The sequence below is a fragment of the Natator depressus genome, chromosome 1, assembly GCF_965152275.1.
Source record: "Natator depressus isolate rNatDep1 chromosome 1, rNatDep2.hap1, whole genome shotgun sequence".
Lineage (NCBI taxonomy): Eukaryota > Metazoa > Chordata > Testudines > Cheloniidae > Natator > Natator depressus.
Window position 1 is genome coordinate 244738894 of NC_134234.1, and position 24751 is coordinate 244763644.

General features: G+C 43.7%; 1 protein-coding gene across 1 annotated transcript in view; it reads right to left on the reverse strand.

Annotated features, from left to right (window-relative positions):
• Positions 1 to 8788: 8788 nt before the first annotated feature.
• CREB3L2 (cAMP responsive element binding protein 3 like 2) overlaps positions 8789 to 24751 on the reverse strand; it is a 127243-nt gene continuing 111280 nt past the window's right edge. Inside the window, exons 8-12 of the mRNA XM_074939923.1 lie at positions 24329 to 24397; positions 15906 to 16005; positions 14305 to 14431; positions 13009 to 13243; positions 8789 to 10777 (exon numbers count right to left, since the gene is read on the reverse strand). Of these exons, the coding sequence (XP_074796024.1) occupies positions 10702 to 10777; positions 13009 to 13243; positions 14305 to 14431; positions 15906 to 16005; positions 24329 to 24397 (607 nt within the window). The 3' untranslated portion in view covers positions 8789 to 10701. The remainder of the gene's footprint in view (positions 10778 to 13008; positions 13244 to 14304; positions 14432 to 15905; positions 16006 to 24328; positions 24398 to 24751) is intronic.

A 24751-nucleotide genomic window follows, 5' to 3' on the forward strand; every position in this document is an offset into this window, starting at 1 on the left:
GATCACTTACTGTATAAAAATCACACTGTGTGGTGGAGACTTTTGCAATGCACTTGAGCTGAGGTGATCCTTAAGGGCCATTTAGAAACTTCAGTTAGTGCTGACTGTGGCTGCCCACCTTGTAAGTAGGGCAAACTGGTGAGAGCTTATTACACACGCTCTCTAGCAGTATGTATATATAAGTACACACACACACACACACTCCACTGCCTTGCACTTCATTTTTGGGTAAAATTCAGTGTGCTTGTTATGCTCTACAAACCCATAATGCTATAGAGCCTAGTTACCCCAAAGACTCCTCTTGCAATGTTCCACTGTGTTACTTTGAATCAGAACAGTGCAGCTAACTATCCTATGGGTATAATTGGAGGGGGCCAGGGCAGGACACTGCAGGGAATTCATCCCTGAACCAAAGCTTGGGGCAGTTTAGGGACAGAGGGGAGGCAACTTGCACTTCCCCTATGCTGAGACTGCCAGGGGAAAGAATTGCCCCAGCCATCACTACATGTCTATACTATATTATGGGATCACCTATTTTTGCTATTGCTGCTGAAATTTGCAGGACTAATTTGCAACATATGGTGATAAATAAGCTTCCAGTACATTCTGCTTTATATTAGCAATGATGAGTGAATCTGAAGTCTAGTAAGGTAAGGCCTTGCTCACACAATTACAACTGAAACATGTCAATATTTAAAGAAACATAGCAGAAACTTCCTGAAAATATCAGATTTATTCATAGATTTCTATGTAGACTTCATTCCCTATGGCTAGGCTAAACTGGAAGAGATTAGTACACAAAAATAGAACCTTACCAGGCTTTGACAACATCTGGGAGTGGTGTGCTGGCAAAAGGTGCTGGATTCCAACAGCAGGTATCACAGTTCACAGGTTGGCAGTGATAGAGAGGCTCAGGCTTTGGGATAAAGGAAGTACCTTGCATCATTTTGCAGTGACTCCTCTGGCTGGTTTGGGAGCATTGATGGGCTTCAGCAGGTGCTATGTTAAGTCTTCTTTTAGACTAGGCTCATGGCTGCAATGCCTGGCTTGAAGAGCTGGGTGGATAGTATGAATGAAACAGGAAATGCTCAGACAGGATTAAATTCATCCCTGTACAGAGGGCCAGGAAAAAGCCTTTGTACTATTTTAGTGTCACTGAAGTCCTATTCTGAAGGCTTCAATGGTGCATAGTGTTACTCAATGTGAATAGAGGTATCAGGATCTGGCCCCGAGTAAAAATAGTAACAGATTTTCCAAAAGACAGTATGTACTGGACGGTGACAAGGTGTGAACATGAAAGTCTCATGGCCCAGCATTTACTTCTATGATGTGGCTATCTGGTGTAATCACAAACTGCATGCATTACCATTTATCTCATGCTGCTCTATGGGTCATAACTATGGTGACCGTTGTTGCTTAATTCAATATTGTTAATAGTGACCTTGCATTTTTATTCCCAAGGCCTATTTTTCAAGTGGACAGAGCTCAGCGATAACTACTTATGACAGAAAGAAATTGGCCATAATTGGTCACCCCCAGATGATTTTCCGTTAAGATTTTTCTGCTCCATTTCATGCTTGTAAAATGTATCTGGATTGATAGCTCTGGCATCTGATATTCTCTAGTCAGAGAACTAGGACTGCTGTGGCAGTCAAGGAAGGATGGTCGTTGCAACATGGTCTCAGAGTGGTGAAAGCAGAGGAGAATGAGTGGGATACCTAGGACTCCCACAAGGAAATGGTGTATCCCCCTTCTCAGGGAAGACAGAACTAGATATTTAATTCAAATGTAGTGGCCAGTCAGGCAGGCATAAGCCCAAATTTCAGGTGGGTTCCTGTCGTCACCTTAGCTGCTCTCATGCCCCTTGATTAAAGGCACTTCTGACAGAGGTCTTCAATCCCTGGCTGTAGCAGCCAGGCTGTTCAATGAAGTGCTTCCATGCTACTAGGAGTGTACACCTGTGCTTGGTACAATCTGGGGCAAGGGAGCAGCTGCTGCCACCCCATGGATGCTTAGTCTAGAAGAGCTAGTCTGCTGTACCATGAGATATGAACGGTATCCAAAGACTGGAGGGAAAAGAAATGTATGTCAAGCAACATTACTTTTTCATTTGACCCAGTGGAGTACCCAACCCAAACAAGGATGGCCTCGTTCTTTTCCCAATTCTTGCCACAGACTGCCTGCATGACCTTGGGCAAGTCATTTCATCTCTCTAGCCAAGATTTTCAGAAGTGTTTAGATAGTAGTTGCCAGACAGGACAGCTACAAGCACCCACCCTCTGAAAATCAGACTCTTAAGGTGTCAAGATGGGTGTCCCAAAACAGAGCCATACAAAATCCAGTTGTCTCTGCTTCTGTTTCCCATCTGTAAAATGAGGGTTATAACTTCCGTTCTTCCACCTTTTGTCTGTCTTCCCTAGTTAAATAGTAAGTTCTCTGGGTTCACAGCATGTACCCTGATCTTGGTTGGGAACTAGTGTCATAAATATCAATGGCAAGACCTCCCTGGAAATGTTAATTTCATATTTGAATGATGCACATCTATTCCCAAGCTCCATGTATTGGCCATGTCACCATAGCGAGGCTCTCAACTGGGAGAGGAGAAATGGAAACTCATACTACAGTGTGATCCTCTCTCACTATAGAGCAATACTGATTGATTTGTACCAGGCTTCTGGCTGGATGCTGCTACTTGCCATGGGGCTCCTGCCTGGGGCCTTTTGGAAGGGAAAGAATGTTCCTTACATCAGGCAAGAATAACTTTTAAAACAAAATGGCAGCCTCCATTTGAAAATGGTGGTGGAAACCACCACAGGAACAAAGCACATTTTCCCCTGTACATATCATGTGTGTCAGAATAGACTTCAAGCTGGGGAGGACCCTTGGAAACTGGAGAAAGGCCAGAGATACACTGCCCATGTCTTTTATCTGCAATGTCATCTAGATTTTTTTCAAGGATGCTTTAATCTCCTTCATAGATCAGGCAATGGAGTTCTTGATCCATCCACCCACTCAAACACAGAATATGTCAAAGCCAAAGTATTAACCTGGATTTTGAGCATTCATCCCAGAGGCAATGGATATTCAAGGGCAGATCCTTAGCTCTTGTAAATCAGGGCACACCAAGGGGAGCTCTGTCAACTTACACACAGGGAAGATCTGATCCCCAAAGTCAAGAGGCCAGTCAGTCAATATTACCAGAATGTAGATTTTTTTAAAATACATCTATGAATTTAGGATTAACAGAGCTAAGTTGCACCATTCCATAAAAATGCTATTAATATTACAAAAATGTTACCATCCCACCTCCACCATGATTAACAAAAGCAATTCCACAGTTTCAGCAATCTTGGTAAGAGAAAGGGGCAGACAGTTACTGTAAAACATATACACACATCACGGCTTTTAATCTTCTTCCAGTTCAGTGACATGTTAGATAATCAGGTAAATTTAAAAAAAAAAAAAAAAAAGTCAGACGGCACATGGTCTTGTGCTTGCAAAATACAAGAGGAGATCAGATTTTAAGTAAATGGAAAGACAAAGGAGGTATTTTTGCTTTTTTTCTACGTAAAATATTTATTTGCAAGAATGAAAAGGCATAACATACTTTAGTTTTTACTTAACTACATATATATAATCCTACAAAAGCATTTAGTTTTATTCCAATAATTGTTTGCTGAATTCTACAAAAAAACAATTTCTTTACACCAAGAGACATGTTTGCAGTGTGAACAACCAGGTGGGAATGTATCCAGATGAGCAGTGCATGTATAGAAGTCATTACAAAGAGAGAATATCTAACCAACATGCACACACAGTTAAACATACGTTTGGCAAAAGAACATAGATGTTAGCAAAGTCAAAGGAGGCTCTGTTAGAGTTTACTGAGAGGTTTGGTGGGTTTTGTTCTTGCAGAGTCCCAAATAACTGCCATCTTTTTCACAATGGATAGTTTTGTTTAATATGCATATGGGCAAACCAAACATGTATGTTATCTGTATTTGCACACATAGAGAGAGAATAATTGAAATGATATAGGGATGTACCCTGCAGGGTAACATTGGTTTGGATGGCCTGAAACATCATATCTGACCCTCCACAGGGAAGTATTTCATTTTAGAGGAGAGGACTCCAGATGATTTGTCCTCTGGAACACTCAGGGGGACTGGAATATACCTGCAATTTGAATTTGATATAATTTCAATTGCTGCATGGCTCTTTATATGCCCAAGAAAATTCTTTGCATTCATTTTTTATTGCGCCTAACATGGTTAAGAGGGTGTGTTCATGGGAAAGGAGGATCCTTTAGCTCTTGTACCAGAAGACTAAATTGTATTCCTTGAACTGTCACTCCCAGACTTCCCATCTTATGGCCTTCTAATTTACAGCCCTAAAAAAAGTGGCTGAAGCTGTAATTCCATGAAACAAAAGTGACACCCAAAGGCTAATTAGGGTAAAACCAGGTACATTTCCCTGTACTTATCCAGAGCTGTCTACAGCAGGGTTGGTGTTCAATCCAGGCTCTACTGACATACATCTTCATACAGAGTACAAGATAACACTTACAGAAGGTGACAGGACAGCTTTCAGATCGCGAATACCACTGCTAATCCCATTTGCACTGGGGTTCAGATAGAACTTTCTATTGAACCAAGTGGAATGTGTGCCAGCTGTTCAGATAAATGCATAAATGATTATGTATAGATGAATAAAAGCCTTTATTTAGAGTGGATTCTTATTTTAAGAAAACTCCAGCATGTGTCTTTAAATATCACTCAATACACACACACAGAGTATTGTTAACTATATCAATCTAGAAGATGGGATTCCATTACTTCAGCATCACTGTACCAGAATCAGCTATGGTCAGATATGAACACATTTTAAAACAGAAGTCTCATTGTGCTCCTCTTTTCTGTCCTTACTCACCCCATTATATGAACAATAAGATAATATTTATTTTACCCATGTTGCATGAGAAAGTGGAATCCACTGAAAAGGTCTCCCCCATTACTCTCCATGCACAGGGCTATTTAATTAAAAAGGTAAGGAAGGAGAGAAGGTAAGATTTGGGGAGGAGTGGGGGGGTCGATCTATCCAAATAAAGATTTTCCTTCTTGGCTTGAAGAAATTTTCTCTTTGCTGCTGGAGTCCCTCCATCTCAGAACTATTCCACCCCCTTTGAGGCAATTTTGGAAATCCAGCTTTCCCCTACTCCATATCTCCACATTTTACTCTTTGAGGGATGGGTTGGAAGTCGGCTGTAGGTCAGAGCAGAGACTGGTGGCAGTAACTAAACCAAAACACAGGCCCATGTCCGTCTCATGAGAGTTTCTTGCAAGACCCAAAGCAACACAGGCTTAGAAAATAGGTGGCAAAACCACATCTGTGCTTTTATAAAGAAAAGCAGATATGTGATATGTGTATGGAAAAACAAATTCCTGTCTCACATCTAGGGTCCCTCTGAATACAATTTACCACTGAGGCAAGGCAGTTAACCTGGATCTCACCCACAATGTAAGACTGGATGTCCCTGGTGCATCTGCTGGGTTTTAAGATTACTGGGCATGCACTGACAAAACCTGTACACATTTCTTGATGTATATAATGCACTTCTGTGTGGCCAGTTTATCCCCACACTCCCAACAGTCATTTGTCCTTAACACTGATAAATAGTAAGTGCAACTACAGTGCAAAGCTGAATAGTTATGGGAGGAATAGAGTAGTTAAACAAAGCACCGCTAAAATATACTGCTTTATTCCCAATCACCAAAACAATGACCTACTGTTTCACCTTCAAAAGGCAAAAAACATTCCCTTTTTAATTAGTGCTTTGAGAATGAAATATTTTAGTCACAGAGTATAAAAATACTAACTATATTTCTGTCCTTATGCGTGGGGGTTTTGTACAACAGCCTGTTGGCACTAGCTAGAATCTAGAGCCCAAATACTCTGTGGAAATCCCTCTTGATGGGGCAATTAATATTACTCATTTATTTGACCTACACTGTAACTGTGTCTAGACAATGTCCACTGCTGAAAGTCAGTTTTTATAGGAGTTACCAAAAAAAAGGGGGGGGGGGCGGGGAGAAGAAAAGGGCAGACAGAGTTAAATTTTAGTCTAAAAATATATTTTGATGCAGATAAAGCTATGGGGTGTCACAGGATAGCTGGTCCCTATGGATAGACTGAGCCCTGCACCCCTGGACCAGAGCCAATGAGTCCAATCCAGCCAATTAAAGAGGGCTGAGCTACACCTGGGTCTATAAAGGGCTGCTAACTGGGCAGCTGGAGGACAAATTGATTGAGACAGGCTGTGCCCTGGAAGAGGTAAAATCACACCAGAGTGGAGCAAACTCTAGTGCTGGGGCCCCTGGAGCAAGGGGGCCAGCGGCTGATGGAGACAGCCCTGAGGCTGCTTTCCCCAAGAGGGAGCAGAACTGGCCAGAACTGGGAACCTGCCAGAAATCCCTGAGAGGGGTGGAGCTGGAACCTGAAAGCCAGGACTGAGTAAAGCCTCTTTTTTCTGTTTGTTTACCTGGGTTTATTAAGAAAATAAACCTCCTTGAAAGAGACTGGGCATGGCAGCGCATACTTTGGAGCTGGGGAGAAGCCCAGCCCAGTGACAGGAGCCAGCTCCTCAGATGGTATAAATCAGAGCTACTCCATGTAAATTGTGTAAATAGAAACTCTGCCAGCTGAGATGTGGCCTATGAACCTTGGTGTATGAAAATATTAGTCTGCACAGTACAAATAGTGAACACACATGAAACTAACTATAAATAGCATACCAACCTCTCTCTTCCTCCTCCCCCCCACCCCCCATGCTAACATGATTAGAACAGTCACATGGCCTGGGCCTGATTTCCATAAATATATAGATTTATATTAAAAAAAATAATGCCCTACTTTCCTTCATAGCTTAACTTCCTAGACTCAAAGATTGACAGCTCGGGGAATGTCTGAAGGTAATAGGGGACGAGCAAGGTTTTACTGGTGTGCTAAACCATTGGTTAGGCAATGGAGTTCCATGTCGGCAGCTTTCAGGGTGGAGTTCATGCCTGTGCAGAGGACCAGCACAAAGGCTATATACTGCATAAGCCCCTAGGCCCGGGACTGCTAAAGTGGGACTTCAATGGTTTCTTGGGACTTAAGTGGTGCATGACTTGTGCTGACTCTGTGTCCAGGAGCGAATTTCACCCCAGAGTGAACAAGTGACTGATTGCTAGAAAAAGGACTTACAGAAGAAACCCGTTTCATTAACATTAGATGGACACTCTCAGGTTCAATAGAAATAGTTGATTTTAAAGGAATAATATTCCCCAGCAGTGACTTCAACCCAAACATTGTGCTAGTTTAGGAGATCCACAAAAAACAGCTAAAATTCATTTTAAGCATCAAACATATTGGGGCTACAGAGAGAGGCTATTTTTGTGGTCATAGGAACACAGGAATTGCAGTACTCCATATTATCCATACATAGATCAGACCATCTAGTCCAGTAGCCTGACACAGACAGCAGCCCTTATCAATGAAGATGTAAAACCCCCATAATGGTGTGGTGTATCCTAGCTGCGTGAATTGCAAAAAGCAAACGGCTTTAATGGTGATTAGCAATGATTTAGGGAAATTCTCCATTTTAATAGTGTAAATTATGATAAGGAACACAGGGACAGAATTCAAATTAAAAAAAATTAGTACCGTTAATAGTGTCTCTTTACTGGGAGCGAATGCACTTGTGCATTAAGTAGGGTAATGGGCACAAGAGAGATTAGACAGATCAGCCTCCACCTATTCCATACACAGCTATATAAATAATCCCCAAGACACAGAAATTTTGGGCCTGTTTTGCAGGAATGCTGAGCCCCCACAGTTTCCCTCAAAGTCAAGGGGATCTGGGGATGCTCTGTAAACCAGGTCCTTCGTGAATTTGCTCATCCCTGACTCATGCCTACCTGGTCGCATTTGGATGCCCTGCGATAGCCAATATAGTAAGTCTATTGGGTCATACATTTTCCCCTTCCCTTTGCTGACCTCAGGTGGTTTAAAATAATGCAGACACCACTTGTGTCTCAGTTCAAACATTCCCCAGCTCACACCCACCTTCTCCTTCCTCTTTCCACCGTGCAGTTATAATGTGGGCTCCCAAAGAGAGAGCTGTGAGAGTTGTCTGCGTGCACTAGCGCAATCCAGAGAGCCTGAGAGAATTATCATGGCTGTTGGGGCTGACCCTTAATAAGAGGGTATTTGCCGCCTTAGGGGTGGTACTGACCCACACTGACAAAGGATCGACTGTGACTATGCTCACAATGGCATTTCTCTCTCATTGCCACCAATTATTTATTTATTTTTTTAAAAGGCACCTGGACAGACAAATGGGGTTTGACCGAGAAAGTGATATACACACCAAATTCTATTATCTAGTGGAACTGCGGCACATGTCCCACTCTTGACAATTTGAATGTTGCTTCTGATCATGGTACAGTGGGGACTGATCCGGAGCCTACTCAAGCTAAATGGATTCTTTCCATTAGCTTCACTGGGTTTTGGATCAGGCCCATAGTGAACAAAGGAAGGGAGACTAAAAAAAAAAGGAAAAATCCAAACAAGAAAGGATGAAGCATTGCAGAGGCTATACTAAAATACAAAAACAAATACAATTTTTCTTTAAAAATATTTTACAAAATAGAATACCTGGAGGAAAGAGTTACTGTACATGGTATAAAACACAAGGCTACGCTAGTCTCCTTATTTATGTGAAAAAGGAGAGGGTTGGTTTTGTGTGTGTGTGGGTTTTTTTTTTTTTTTTTTTTTAAGTTTTCATATTTTTTTAATTGAGTTTTCCTGGTAAATTGCAAAAGTAGCCATACTATTCTGTCCTATTTAGGTTTTTCGGCTAAAGCCATCACTGGGAACTCTGAGCACCCCTTTGAAATAACCAAATAAAATCCGGAAGCAATCACTGGTGGGCTGGCTGGATCACGGAAAGGACGGTTGAGAGTAGAAAGGGCAGCCCTTCCATTGGCACAATCTGGGTACTGAGAGAGGGAGAATCACCGCACTGGAGGCAGTGTGCATTAGATGCATCAGCATGGTGCTTTAGAAGCACTATGGTCTAGTGGATAGGGTACTGCACTAAGAGGGGGGAGACCTGGATTCTATTCCTTGCTCTACCGATGACCAGCTGTGTGGCCTTGGGCAAGGCATTTCCCCTCTCCGTGTATCTATTCCCCCTCCCATCCTTTTTCGCTCTTGTCTATCTAGGATAGGGGCTTCAGGACAGGGACAGTCTCTCACCATGTGTGTGTACAGTGCCTCGCACAATGGGGACCTGACCTTGGTTTGGTCTTCTAGGTAGTTTTGTAATAATAACTAATAACTAGAGAGGGAGACCATCAGCACTGTGACCTGAACTGCGTCTAATTGGGAATACAAAACACATTTTTTTTTCCTAAGTGGTTGCTTTAATTCCATGTACTTTTAGGAAAAGGGAGGAGGAAGGGGAGCCTGATTACATTCTAAAAATCATTGTAGGAAACTAAGTTTTATTTAAAAAAAAGAATATTTTTTCCATCTTGATTTCAAAGTTCACCAAGAACAGCTGCATGGTCTTGGAGCTTGGCTCTCTAGTCTGGCTGCCAGAGGGAAATTTTGGAAAGCTAATAAATACTATTTACAACAGTAACAGGAGGCTGGGGGGGAAGAACAACAACCTAGAGCAATCTGAGGCCTTGTCTACCTCAGAAAACTGCACTGATGTATCTAAATGGATGTAGAAACTAATTTAATTAAATCCATGCAATCCCCTAATGTGGACGCTCTATTTTGGTTTAAGAGAGCCTAGTATTGATTTAGTTTATGCCAGTAAGGAATCAACTTAAGATAAATGGATACAATATACTAGTCATAATCTTATTTAAAAATTTCCACACAAGGGAGTCACACAGATTAAACTCAATCAGTTTCTAAACCAATTTAGTTAAATTGGTGCAATTATAGACAAGGCCTGAGAAGACACAGGGGCTGACTGAACTTTGCCTGGATCCTTCATAAGGATGGCAACAGTAGGGAAACTTCACCCACCACGTGATAAAGGGGCAGGAAAAGGAAAAAGAGAGAGAGAGCAGGCAGAAGAAAAAATATATATATATCAATACTGCCATTGAACAGACTCTCCTGTCTGTGCCGTTGGCTCAATAGGACTAGTGTCTGTTCTCTGCCCTCAGTGGGCGGGATGGGAACCGTGAACACATTTCTCCCCGCATAAAGCTCCAGTGTGCCAGAGTGATGGGCATGGAGCTGTGGCCAAATCCTGAGCAGTGTCACACTGTATCTTTTAGTTTCCTTCTCCCACGTGACCTACCACAAATGTTCCCCCGTGAGTTACATTTGATTAGGGTACACACACAAACCAACCAGCTGTACACCGCTGGCACCAGCTGCCTTTAGGTTTCAAACCCTCCTTTGTACTACCAGTCAGGGACAGCAGTAAAAGCAGAAGCAGGTTTGTGTGCCTGGAGGAAGGGACAGCATGAGGACAACTGCTGCTGACTAAAGTCACAGCCTCTTCAGCCAAATCAGAAGTTGGCAGACTCTCTCTCTTTTGCCCTTTAGTTCCCTGATGGTGATGAGTCTGAGGGAAGGGGTGGGGCTTGGGTTGGAAAGAAGGCAGGATAATGAGGGGGAGGAAAGGCCTCTTTTTTAAGAAGTAGCATTGACTCGTCTATCAATTTCAATTATTTTCAGTGTTTCATTCACTTCCAACTCTGAGCTGACCCTGTGAGGAGAAAAAAAAAAAGGAATGTTATACCTGAATGCAATCATGCAAAAAGCACACACCCCACTGAAACTGGCTACTGTTATTACAGTGCCTGTTATTTACCAGGAGCTCACTGGTTGGAACTTGGTAACACATCAAATTAGTCACCTCTTCACCCTAAGATAGATATGCTGGAGTAGGGATGGGGCAGGGGCAACGTGTCTCATCCTAGCGCTTTAAGAGAGACATATCCAAATAAAAACCCATTTGGCACAACAGAAAGGGTCTGTTGAAGAGTTCCAGGTAGGGTGATGGCAGGGCATGCAGAAGTACAGTGACGGAAAAGACATCAGTTCTTCAAACCAGAGAGTCTCATTTTCCAGGAGCACCAAATCTCACATTATTTTAAAGGAAAGAATTTAACAAGGAATTCCATGCAACTTTCTCAAGGTGACCCTTCTTGCAATACATGCTCCACCTTCCCAGCTCTGCCCTGCAGCAAACTAACAGGGCCCAGGGTACAAAGCAATCTTGAGTGCAAAAGGCACCCAGTTCCTCATAACCCACCTGGTTAGACATCTTAGCAATCCACAAGCTCATGTCATTCAAATGGCAATGCCCCATGGCCTGCATATTTTTAAATTGTTTGATGATGTGTATTTCCCCTTAGCTTTCAGCACGTAGGCAATGCAGCTCCCTCTGGGTGATATTTTAACTGGTATTTTCCCTCCCAAGAAATTATTTGTATAACGCTATACATGTGTGTGTATATATGTGCGTGCACATCAGACACAAACATGGATGTCTGACGGATGACAGTTTCCCGCAAAATCTTTCTGAATTAAGTTAAACCTTACTGAATTAAGTTTCAGTGTCTTAGGAGCTCACTGTATCAACAATGCAAATGTTTGTGTGTTATTGTGGGATAGTATGCAAGCTCTCTAGGAGATAAGACTAATATATATGCTTGGAAGCTCATAATACTTCCAAGAACTCTTTTAAACAACAGGCTAAGACAAGAATGAACTGTTAGTTGAGTAGTGTTCCTAGGACATTCTTGGTTGGGGGGTGGGGGGGGGGCAAAATGCAAATGCCAACCTCCAGACCCGTTCTTTTGAAGCTTCACCCTGGGGAAGGGACTTTTGTCTACAAATGACCTATTCCCAGGATCAAAATGCCCAAATGGCATAAACGAGTAACTCACAGATTCATGAGTGTTCTTGTTCTGAGCAAAAAGAATTATGAACTTGTTAGCCACAGGAAAAACCCCTGGATGGGGTTTGAAGGACTGTTCACTCACTCTTCTTGGAGCTGGGATGACCTCTGGTAAGCTTATTAGCATGAATATAGGTTCTTTTATTGTTTTTACTATGTTTTCTCTGCCATGCTTGTACCTTAAGAAGAAATGTGCTTGCTTAGAAAGAACTGTGTGGTAACTTAACTGTGGTCATTACACTGTTCACCATCTGAGGAAAAAAGTAAAGCAGGCCTCCTTAGGCAGTCTGACTTTGCCAGGGAATTCACAGAGTACGCACAGAACTGCGCAGCCTGGAAATACACTGGTCAGGAGGGAGAGAGACGCAGGTCTCCACCCAAGAAAGGGGAGCCAGAAGCCTATGCATGGATGCCCTTGGTGAACCAGCAAGGCGGTAATACAGGTGCAGATGCCCTGAACCATGACAGGGTGGATTACACAAAGTCTTGTGAGGCTGTAGTCAGTGTCATCACTAAACCATCCTATAGGGAGCTCTTATTAATACAGGCAGAGAAACAAATAGTCTTAAATGACATCTGTACTACTATTGTTTGAGAAGACTACCATCCTCTAGCTAGTATACGTCAAAGGAACCCACACCAGGCTCAGCAGGAACCCCATAACTACCTGCTTTCCAAGCACATTGTCTTGCATAGGAAACATAGCCCAGTGGATAGGACATAGGATTGGGAGTCAGGAGACCAAGGTTCTAATTTTGGCTCCGCTACTGACTTGCTGTGTGATTTGGGGCAAGTCATTTTACCTCTCCTTGCCTCAGTTTCGCTTCCCCACTCTTAGCCTGGTCTATCTAAGCTGTAAGCACTTCAGGGCAGGGACTGTCTCTCACTATGTGTTCGTTCAGTGCCTAGCACAATGGGGCCCTGATCTTGACTGCAGGCCTCTGTGCACAACAGTAATACAAATAACCGTCCAGGAAACATGCAACAAGGAATTTCATGCAACTCATGCTGAGGCCTGCTTCCTCTGCACTCACCTGTGCGGCTGCAGCCCCAGCAACACTGATTTCTCTAGCCTTGTCTCGTTGGTTATTGTGAAGCGGGACACTTTGTCCTGCTGCACCCCCGGCACAGATTCCAGAGGTAGTGCTGTGTGTTTGGAGGCATCCATGCGCCTATCCCAGGCATCACCGCGATCTGCAAAGGAGATTGAAGTGTACTGCTCCTCCAGTGGGCGAGGCTCTTCGTAAATTAGCAGGCTTCTTGATCGTACTGTGTACAAATAGGGGAGGCAGAAACTAAATGAGAAACACAGTGAGCCCAGATATATGGGCACTGGACATGTCGGGAATTGAAGGTGGACAAATATAAACATAGTAAATCTAGCTGCACAGGATTTTGCTACTCATGGAGATTAACTACTAATTTTGGAGCTAGGGAAAGATGCTGCACTGACAGCCCTCCACGTATGCCCATAGCAAGTGCAATATGAGCACTGGTCATTCAAGGGCCCTTCCCCACTAGTCCAGCCACTGGCCTGAACTGGAGGGATGACTTCTGGGGTGAACAGTCAGATACCATGGTGACGGGCTCCATTTTAACACAATAGTTATCGGACACAGCTAGCATCTACTTCCATCCCGGTGCCCCACTCAATCCTGGGCCTCTGAGACGGCCAATAGAAAGGCAATCGATATCAGCTATGTTGGAGGTTTTTTGGCAACGTTAATACTTGGCCACTTGGAAGAGAACTAAGGCCACGCTCACCTGGAATCTTTTGGGAGTTACGAGTCTGATGCCTGCAGCTGACACACAGAAGCCTAACTGGAACTATCAAGTAGGCTGGGGAGCAACAGACTCCCCCATCCCTTCATGGTACGTTTCACCAACAGCATGGGTAACCCAGCCATTGAACTTTTTCAACCCACTCAATACACTGGCATTTTTATAATGCCAAAACACCAACACCTCAAAACCACTAGAGGTCGGGCTTTAGCATAGTTTTGGATGTGGCCCTGGAGAGAGACAAGAAGCTGGTGCGTGGGAGTCCGCAGTTCTCATCCACAAAAGAGGCGGGGGAGAAAGGAACATTTCCTGATGGTCAGCAGTGCCCTTTTCCAGCTTGTGCAAGAAGATATGTTGAGAGGCTCCAAAGGAGAATTCCCACCCAGCCCTCAGCCAGAAAAATGACAACCACAACGTGGGGGTGGCACTAGAACACAGCTACCGGGAAGGGCAGTGCAGGCTGCCTACTCTTGACTCCCACAAAAATGCAAAGGGGATCTTGCGGGGGAGTGAGTCATCAAGCAAATGGCAGCACGGAGTTAGCTTACCGATGGAGGCCGTGTAGGACTCTGGTGTGGAATGCTGGCTGGGCAGCACCATCTTTGTGGCAGAAGGATAGGGCCCGTAACTCTGAGAGAAGCTGCCGAAAATGCCTGCGAAGCACAGCACCACCACCTGGACAAGGCAGAAAGCAAAAAATAAAAGCGATCTCACTCTTTGAACACAAATACATGGGAATTAAGGTTAAAGCAATGGCAAGTCACACAACTGCTGTAATTTTTTAAAAAATATTGATTCAAGGGTATTTTTTGGTCAATATATATGATGCCCCTAATCAAAGGTGCATGGACAATAACAATTCAATATTTAAAAGGACAGATTTCAATGCAAGAGTCTATTTTAAAGACCTGCAGCCATTTTATTCTGTTGAACTTCTTTATTTGGAAGTTGGAAAGGCTAGAAGCACAACTTAACTGGACTAAACTCAGACATGCATTTAAAGATTCATGTTGCTTAACTTGTATCAGGCATTTCTAAACCTGCTTTTGGATACAATCTTACTTAAAAGTGACAAACGAAGAAGCTATACCAGCCTGAAGGCTCAATGTCGGACTAGAGACCAGTTTCCATCCAGCTATAGCACCAACATAAAGGGAATTTGGTTGCAAAATTTAGAAGTAAAGCCTTTCTAACAGTTCTTTTACCCTGAGCATTAAACAAGTAGATTTACAGCCTCTGGGTTATTTTTATTTTAATGAATTAATGTATTATTTTGATCTAAAAGAACCAAGCACCTAAAGGGCTCCCATTTCATAGCTCTGGGTGCCCTTTGATGTATCTCCTCTAATTTTGTATATTTAAGTATAACAAAAATCAACCAACGCAGCAGCACTTCTCCTTCCCTTACCCCTGGACGCTTCATCTAATCATCAGGAAACACCCTGAGACAGTTTACCTCCCCCAAACCACACACTGCCAGCAGACAGTAATCCCATCCTCATACCCCTTGCCAATGCCTGCTCAAACAGATGGACTTTGTAGCGGGCCTTGAAAGTCAACAGTCTTGTGCTCTTGCAGCCCCAGTTCGGACATGAGTACATTCCAAAGGAAAGGGCCGCCCCCGCCCCCCCACAAGAAAACACTTCACCAGCCCAGGCCCCCTCCCCCCACACTTTTATACCAAGTGGGAATGCCCCCAAGGATCATGACTGACTGTGTCAGTATGTCTGGGGGAGAGAGGTGGTCTCTTAGATAGGAAGATCCCATATGATGATGGCCACAAATTATGCTTCTTTTCAGCAAGGTGGTATCTATCAGCAAAAGGCTCAGAAATCCCGAAAGTAATTCAGAACTTTAGGATACATTTCATTGTTAATTCTTGACGAGAGACGCTTCCCAGCCTGTGGGCTTTCAGGCTGATGGGCTGAACAGAATGGGTAGAGTACCCTTCAGCAACAAAAATCCACACATGTCCCAGGCTGCCTCAGTATTCATGACTTCCCAAAGCTTCCAGCTGCTAGCAGGAAACTGACTGCTGCTCCCACCGCTTTTTCCAATCCTGCAGTGCCATTATCCAAGGGAGTTGGGAGCCAGGGAACAGTGGTTTTAGCAACTGCTGCCTGTGGTCCCCAACTTCCGAGTCACTCACCATGAGACAAGTCCCTGTCTGCGTGCTGGCTGCTTTACAGGAACGGGACACTTTGCCAGCAACCATGGCTTGGAGTCTCTGTAACTGCTGCAGAAGAGTTCTGGAATGTCAGGAGTAACACAGCCATCAATATTAACCAGGAGATTTACATACCTCAGACCATACAGCTTTTCACCTTGATCTCTGTGCCCTACTAACAGTAAACATTTACATGCAGGTGCATCGAGTTAAAATCCTCATCTTAAAAGTTAGAGGCAAGGAATGGCTGCCCTAATTTTCCAAAATATAGTGCACAATCACATTAGACTTTGTGTTTCCACAACTGACGTCAGTTTCATTCTTCCCCAAACATTCCCACCAACTATTTTACTTCCTACTTTTTAGGCTCCTACTTGTTCATCCAGGAAGGATCAGCTTTTCAGAAGAATGGGAGCAGGATTACCACGTATATACATGCAGTCAAAACAGTTACATTCACAGATGACCAGCTGCACATCTGATCGGATCTTGTGTCATGATTGCAACAGGAATTTTGCCATTGACTAACGGGTGCAGGATCAGGTCCACAATTACCCTAATCAATTGTGTAGCTGTGCGCACACATTTCTGAAAATCTGGTCCTTAAGGTAAACTGGAAAGCTTTTGTAAATAAAATGCCTTTAGATCTCAAAACCTGTAATATGTCCAGACTTCTCTTCTCATACATTTGTTTTAAATAAAATATTTAATGTTACTTCCTCCTAAGGTTACCTATTAAGTCTTGCATCCTCCAAGAGCTGATGAAATCACAGACCCCTATGCTGCTATTATTACAATCATTCTCAGAGGTCCCAACCACAACGGAGGCCCTGTTGTGCTGGACAAACATAAGAATCCCAACCAAGAACAGCACTTTCTACCCTCCTGGCTCTCTGCTTAGTGGAAAAGGTATGATCAACTGCTGCAGGGACAACAGTCCATGAATCTGAGTACTAGCCGTTTAAAAGTGAAGTAGGAACTGATCTCAAACTATACTTAAGTGTCTATTTTTAAGCCTGCTCAATCATGTTCCATTACTGATTTGGGTCTCTCCAAACTGTTCCCATTTTGTTCTGACTAATCTAACTCTTTTGAAAAGCATTTAACCAAATGCCCTACTTCAAACACACGGGAAGTTTGTACCTGGATCCTAACTTTGCAGCTCAATCCCATTTCTACGTTTCATTTCACCTATAAGAGAACTTGAGGCCTCATGACAAATACACATGGCAACCCACAACAGCTTTAAAGGTTGTGATGTCAAAAATGCTGGAGCAAGAGAGATGGAAAAGCATTATTTTAAAACCAAGTTATTAAAAGCCAATTGTAGGACAGACCCAGAGGTGCCTTTACAGCTCAATATACACTCACCTGCCTATTATAGACTTTTTTTTAAATCAATGATGATTGTTAATTAAGGTAGAATGATTTCAAGGACTTCAGAAGTGGAGTCTGAAATTAGTACAAGGAATACTCCCAGCACAGATTTATCTGGGCCAGCAGATCCTTCCCAACTTTCACAAGGGTGTCTAATATGCAGTTGGAAATATGGTTTGTTACACATCTGGGTGTAAAATAAAAATTGGTTATCCTCCTTCTGATTCCTTATGTACAGTAGGAGCAACGCCGGGCAGTTATGTGGGAGAGCCATTTCAATTCAGATGAAATAGGCCACACCAACTACTCAATAATATTGTTACACAGCATGTGTGCGCATCACACAAGCAGCTTTCCTTAAAAGGTAAATACATACTGTGCATGGCTATTCCCATCTTCTAAACCAGTGTACACATTTCATGGGAAGGTTTTTTGAACCTTGGCATGTATAATCACTGTAGTGACAGGAGACCAAATCCTGCTCATGTACCAAGACAGAGTAGCTCAGCTTGGTGCACCAGCGTTCCAGAGGAGTTTCGGCAATAAATTTTCCTTCCAGCTCCGGCCTGCTACTGCAGTTTTGAAACAACAACAAAAGCCTTGAGATAGCAACAGCTCTTGCTGCTCTGGGGGATTTGGGGGGAGGAGTTGGAGATGGGTGTTATGAAGGAAATGGCAGGTGGATCTGCCTAGGGGCATATCCACTAAAATTTTTCCTCTCTGCCCTCCTTGTCCAGCCCAAGCCTTGCTGTGCAGAGAGCCCCCAAAGACCTGGATTCCAAGATGCTATGCTCCTCAAATCTGTATTTCCCCCCCCCCACCAGCAGTGTAACTATACCGGTTCCACTATATCTTGGGCCCTTCATGGCCAAGGAAGTGGGGAGTAAGATTTGCTCCAAGGTATTTACTAACTACACAAGGTGTGGGTACTTTGTACTGAAAGTAAACAAGTACTTATAAGTTCCACCACATAACACAAATCTTCAAACATCTCTAAACTGGGCCTCATTTACACTGATGCAAACAGGAGTAGCCTTTTTGAAGTCACTCCCTATTTACTATGGCGTGAGTAGAGACTCAAGGCCAATGTCTCTTTCACCACAGTAAAGGATTCAATGTTGGGAGTTAAAATACTCATGATGCGTTTTCAAGCTAAGAACCAGGAACTGAGGCAAGAGAAGGCTGGAAGTTCGTTTGTTTGGAGACAACATGGCTATCCCTCTTGCCCCCAAATAGAACACTCTTCTGTACTTTTCTATAGTTCGGTCCAAAAATCTGGAAGAGTTAGTTGAAGGTCAAAATGCCTCCTCTCCCATAGAAAAGTTGCCTTCAGTATTATTATTGTTGGGGTGAGATGTGCTAATGAAAACTGGAGAAAGGGAGAAACAGCAACTTTAAGAACAAGGGCATTTTATACCAAGAGGCCTCTGCTGAACATCTGAAGGAAGGTCAAGAATGCTTTTAGTGAAACGTATTGCCTATGGCTGAATTTTAACAGGAGAAAATTAAATCTTGAGGCAGTGTAGATCAGGGGGTTGCACCCTGGGATTAATCTCACTCTGTCTGACACATTTCCTGATGATATTCAATTAGAGGGTCACCTCCTGGTAGGAGGTGTGAATGTGCTTTCACGCTTTCCTTGCCAATGGAAGTGCCTCACAGGAAAGCTGTAAAGTAATTAAGGGATTCCCTCTCCCTTCTAGTCTTGCTGGAAAATCCACTCCAGCCTGTGATGTCTAATTTGTGTTTTTATATAGGCAGGTTACTTTCCAAAGGGTTCTTTTAACAACAGAGGATGGGTGCAATCCAAGGCTTCACCACCAACCTCGCCTGAACAAGAGTTGCTGTTGGGCGTGAGCATGAAATCTGGGTCACTGCAGGATCTCCCTGCCTGGCAGGCTTTTGGAATCCCTCCTTTACATTTAAAAGCTAGCACTGCTCACAGCGTGCTATATACTTTCAGCAAAACAAAAACTGTTTGCAAGTTTTTCATAGTTTTTCTCCATTTTTGACAAAACGAAAACCGTTTTCTGTTTTCATTTTTTGGAAAAACTTGTGGTCCTCCACTATTCTCCATTTCCACACACACCCTTTCTCCTCTCGGAAGGAGAAAAAACCAAAAAAGTTACTCTTTGCAGTTTTTCCATCAATAACCAGAAATTTTCAACCAAAAGGAAAAGGAAAATGTCTGTGGAAAATTTAGGTCAGGAAGCCATTTTTTCCACCACCACCACACCAAAAAAAACAAAACAAAACAAAAAAAAACACGTTTCAGTACAAAAAACATTGACCTGCTCTGTTAAAAACAATTCCAAGGCTCTCAAGCAGTGTCAGTTTTAGAGAGAGAGATTTCAAAGAAGAAAGATTTTTAAAATGTCCCATTGAAAAACAAAGCCAAGTCCTCCGTCACCCACAGGACGCACTGTAAAATAAGTTTACTAATCCCAGTTGAAGGAATTACCATGCAGATCAATGACACTTGGGGACCCTATTGCTGTTTCAGCTCTTGCAATGCCCCTGATCTCACACACTCACCTGACACTGCACCTTGGAAGTTTTACCACTGACCTCAGTGGGAGCAGAAGCAGGGCCTCAATGGACTATTCTTAGCATCCAATAAAGAGCAACCAGATTTTATTTTATAAAACCACTACCTTCCGCAGTGATCTCAGGTTGGAAAGCAGCACAGCTTGCTTTCTGTTGTTGTTTCTCCTCGCCATCCTACCATTCCTGATCCATGTATAAGCCAAGAGGTTGTGATAACCAGTTTGTGTACTGTCAGAGTTTCCTTGTTCCGTTTGCACACACAGCACAAAAGTAATCCATACAACTGGTGAGGTGCATTTTAAATAGGATCCAATTTCTATTACTTCTCTGGGAAAATAATCAGTAATAAATATCCTTTTTCTTCTCTCATTTAATACAGGTACATCCTGTTTTTTCAATACTCTCTAACCCCAGATATCTGTGTCCTCCAGTCTGACAGCATGCTGGTGTAGGGGAGGCATCATAGTCTATGGGATTCTATTCCCAGCTCGTTACTGGCCTCCTTTGTGACTTTAAACCAGTCACTTCTCCCACACCATCCTTATGCCCGTTTCCTCTCCCATCCTTTGACTTGTCTATTGAAGCTCTTTGGCACTAGGACCGTCTCTTACTTTGTACCGTGCCTAACACAGTGGAATCCTGCTCTCCCTTGACTTCCATAACTCTGTGCTATCCTTGTTCTCCTCCTACCTGTCCAATTCCTCCTTCAGCAGGTCTTTCGTAGGATCCTTCATTAGCTTTCTGAGGGGGCTCCATAAGGCTCTGCCCTTCATCCCCTTCTCTTCTCCCTCTGTATCCTCATCCATAAACACAAATTAGACTACCATGTCTATGCTAACCACTCACAGATCTACCTCTCTTCCACAGATTAGGGATGTAAATACCATTTAAACTATTAAAAATTATATCATTTAACTGGTTAACCGATTAAAGGGAGAGGGCCCCCGGGTACCTAGTTTGTCCCGATGCGGCCTCCACAGACACTCCATGCCACCCCAGCAGCAGCTTCCCCTCCCAGTGCACCGTGGTCTTCCGCAGCCAAACCCCCTTCCAGTGGCACAGGGGGAGGCCAGGAACTACTTTACCCCTCCAATGGGGCCCGCAGACCCTGCCCGCCCACCCCGGCCTAAATGTGCTCCCCCTGCCCAGCTGGCCATCCCCTGCGAAGCCACCAGGGTCGGCAGGGCCCAGGGCGGCTCAGGGAGGAGAATTGGTTTGAGACCCACGCACAGGGGGTTAATGGTAAGACTAATACTTACCAGTTAACCGTTTAATATTTTACATCCCTACCACCGACCTGCTTCCTTCTGTCCAAATTAAAATCTTAGCCTGTGTCTCAAACATCTCCTTGGGGATGTCTAACTGCCAGCTTAAGCTAAGCATGGTTAAAACAGAGCTCCTAATCTTCCCCCACAACCTCCTTTTTCAATCACTGTGGACAACACCACTATCCTGCCTGTTGGTCAGGCCCATAACCTGGGTGTCATCTTTGATCCTGACCTCTCTCTAGGACTTCACATCCAGGTTGTGTCTAAATCTTGCCTATTCTTTCTCTGTAACATCTCTACTATACATCCTTTCCTATTCACCCACATAGCTAAAAGTCTTGTCCAAGCTCTCATCATCTCGTGCCTCAATTCCTGCAACATCTTTCTCTCTAGCCTTGACAAACACAATCTTGCCTTGCTCAGATCTATTCACAATGCTGCTGCAAAGATGGTTTCCCTAGCCCATCGCTTTGACCATTACCACTCCCGCCTTTGAATTCCTCCACTGGCTCCTGCTTTTCTATTACATCAAACATAAGCTACTGGTCTTCACTCTCAACTTTCTGATGCTCTTAATTCCTCCTTAAACCTTCCTGGCCTATCCTCACCCTACATATCATCATCTCTCATTTACTACTGAGCTGTTGATGCCAGCTTCCATCATCCACTTGTTACATTTTCAAACAAGTATTTTTCTCCTGTGCTGCCCCATGCACTTGAGCGTGTCTCCCTGTAAACATCTGCAAAGCTGCCTCATTATCCACCTTCAAATCCCTCCTCAAAACTCACCTCCACCAGAAGGCCTACAAAAAAACCCGAACAGGTAGGCTGCTGACATAGATCACTGCCTACCATGCAGATCAATACTGTCTCACTTGTACTTCCCCATCCGTCTGTATCCATCCGTTGTCTCTGGCCTTATACTTAGATTGTAAACTCTTTGGGGCTGTGACCATCGTTTTGTTCTGTGTCTGCACAACTGGCCCCAGGAGGTCCTGGCCCATGACAGAAGCTTCTAGATGCTACAGTAATACAAATAAATCTCTGTGCCTTAGTTTCCTGGAATACTACTACTATCTCCCCGCAGAGATGAGGTGTAATTAATGTTGTGGACTCGGATACTACATTGAGGGCACCATAGAAACACCCATGAGGAAATTATTAGTCCAGGGTTTACACAGTGTGCATTAAATAAAGACCTGGGGGCCACACATTGTATGAGGAAGATAAAGAAATATTGAATAACTACTCATTCACTGAATGAGGCAGGGGTCCTGTAACGATATAGGCAATATGATCATCTAATTAAAGAGAGAGACTGTACCATGATGAACATGCTCCGGGGTAGAATGAAGGTTGCATGGGCCACAGGCAAAGGCTCCCTCCGTGTAGAAAAGGCTCTGGCGGGGGAGGCAGCAAAGAAAGGCTTTGACAGCTTTCTCTGCTGCCAGAGCCTTTCACTGACATGCGTTACTACAAGCCGCAGCATGGACCCACCCTGTTTTTCACACCTACCCTACATGCGGTCACCAGTGATGTGCAGTGTAGACCTAGCCAAACACTGCCATGACTGATGAAGGGAAACTATGCAACTAATTCTGCATATCTGGGATGTAAAGGATTTGGGGATAACATCACCTAAATAAACATACTGTTTCAGGATTTAGTATCAGAATTAAGAGCATCCAAAATTTGGGAAAACGTTAAGAGTTTTATTAAAAATAGAGCTTCTTTTCATTATTTCACAAGGCAACCTTGGGCGTGAGGGACAGATACATGAGCAAGACTTTTGGAAAGCCTGCTGTGTCTAACATTGGGGAAGACTTACATGTAACATTGGGGGCTTACACGTAAAACTATCTTCCCTGGGGACAAGGGCTACTCGGTGAGAATCTTTTCAGTGGGTTGTTAAGGGGAGCAGAGTCTGTAACTGCCTACTTCCTGGTTCTTGCACCTTCCTCTGAAACAGCTGGTATCAGCCCATCAGAAAGAGATTCTGGATTAGATGGACCTGGTCTGATCTTATACAGCAATGCCAACATTCTCATGTGTGAGGCAGAGTGGGCAGATGAGCAAAGGAGGCAGGAGAAATGGCTTGGCTCTCTCCAAACAAGCAGCAGATGTCTTTATGCACGAGCAGTGTGTGGGAGACATTCTCCAGCAAATTACAGTGATACGGGGTCTGTCTCCATGAAATTAGAGATTGGATCTGAAGATTAGAAACAACACATGCCACTCAATGAGCAATACATTGGCTGCCAGACAAATTCTAGGTCCATTTCTAGGTCCTAGGCCTGATCTTTAAAGCTCAGCTATTTCAGTGACCACCTCCCTCCACACTTCAGTGCCACAGCTATGTGTCTGTGTAGGTATATACACATGCACCACACTCATCTGGATCTATTCAAATGGGACACAATATTCCCAGGGGAATCTGCCAGCACCAGAGATCAGGTTGAGCTCAAGTCTTATAACCTTTAAATCACGATGAACACGGGGCCGAATCTTTTAAATAAATATCAGTCTCCCTTTTATCTGACATTCCCTTAAGAGCTAAACGGTGGAATGGTCTCAGCTGTTGGCCTTTTGAGTAAACCACTTGGATTCACCTACAACTGTTCCTAAATGAGCAGAGAAGGGTGAGAAATTGGTTCTCTCTCAAAAGAAATGGCACTGCTACACTGATATAGATGCTACAGTGAGAAGCGCCTTAGAAAGATCTTTGGTAGTTAGAATGTAAGTAGCAGTCCCAGAAGAACTGACTACTAAGGGCCTCTAGATCTAGGCATCAGGACTCCACTGCAGCCTTACACTCCAGGTTAGGGCCTCTCCTCTCCAAGGTCTCCCATCAGACCAGTCTTCCACTAGTCGAAGGGGGCTTGATGAGACTTCTTTTCTAGCCCATCCGTATCACTCAGAGATCAGTCCAGATGCTTAATGAAGAGTGACATGAAGAACTCGCAACTCTTACCAGCCTAGGGAGAGCACCCATACCTAAGCATCAAACCCAAGCTCTCTCATATTATACTGAGCACTGAGCCACCGTGCCAGTCTTTTTACATATTTTACCTCCCCCATCTGTGTCATTAACCAGGTCAGATGGATCCATTTCTTAAGAGTCATTGTCCACTGCTCTGGTATTTGATCCCTTCTTTTCCAGATTTCCCACTTTTCATTTTGGAAGCATGTTCCACTTGTCCTTTCAGATCCTACCTGTTTGTGTTCTCCAGGACTTCCACTTTCTTACGCAGCTCACTATTTTCATTTGAACAGGACTCAACCCTGAGGAAGGCACAAAGAAAGAAAGGCAAATTTAAAACCAGGCATCCATTATACTTCAACAAAGGGGGTAAAGTCCGAGTTCTAATGTCCTGTCTATACTAGGTGGAAAAGCATTGCTGCAAACCTTTGCAAATCTTGACGTATTTGACCTCACACAAACCTGGAAAAGCCCCTGCAACTGCTACCCCAGGCATTTTACAAGTATTGGAGAGCTCTGCTAGTTGTAATGTTTGGGAGGCGTTCTTAGCTTAGGTCCAGCTCATTCAGTACTGGCTACAGTTATTTCTTCCTGGCATAGACAGGATGTCCTGATGAGCCTCCTAGTTCCATCCCACCATGCAGGGCTCCATGTCT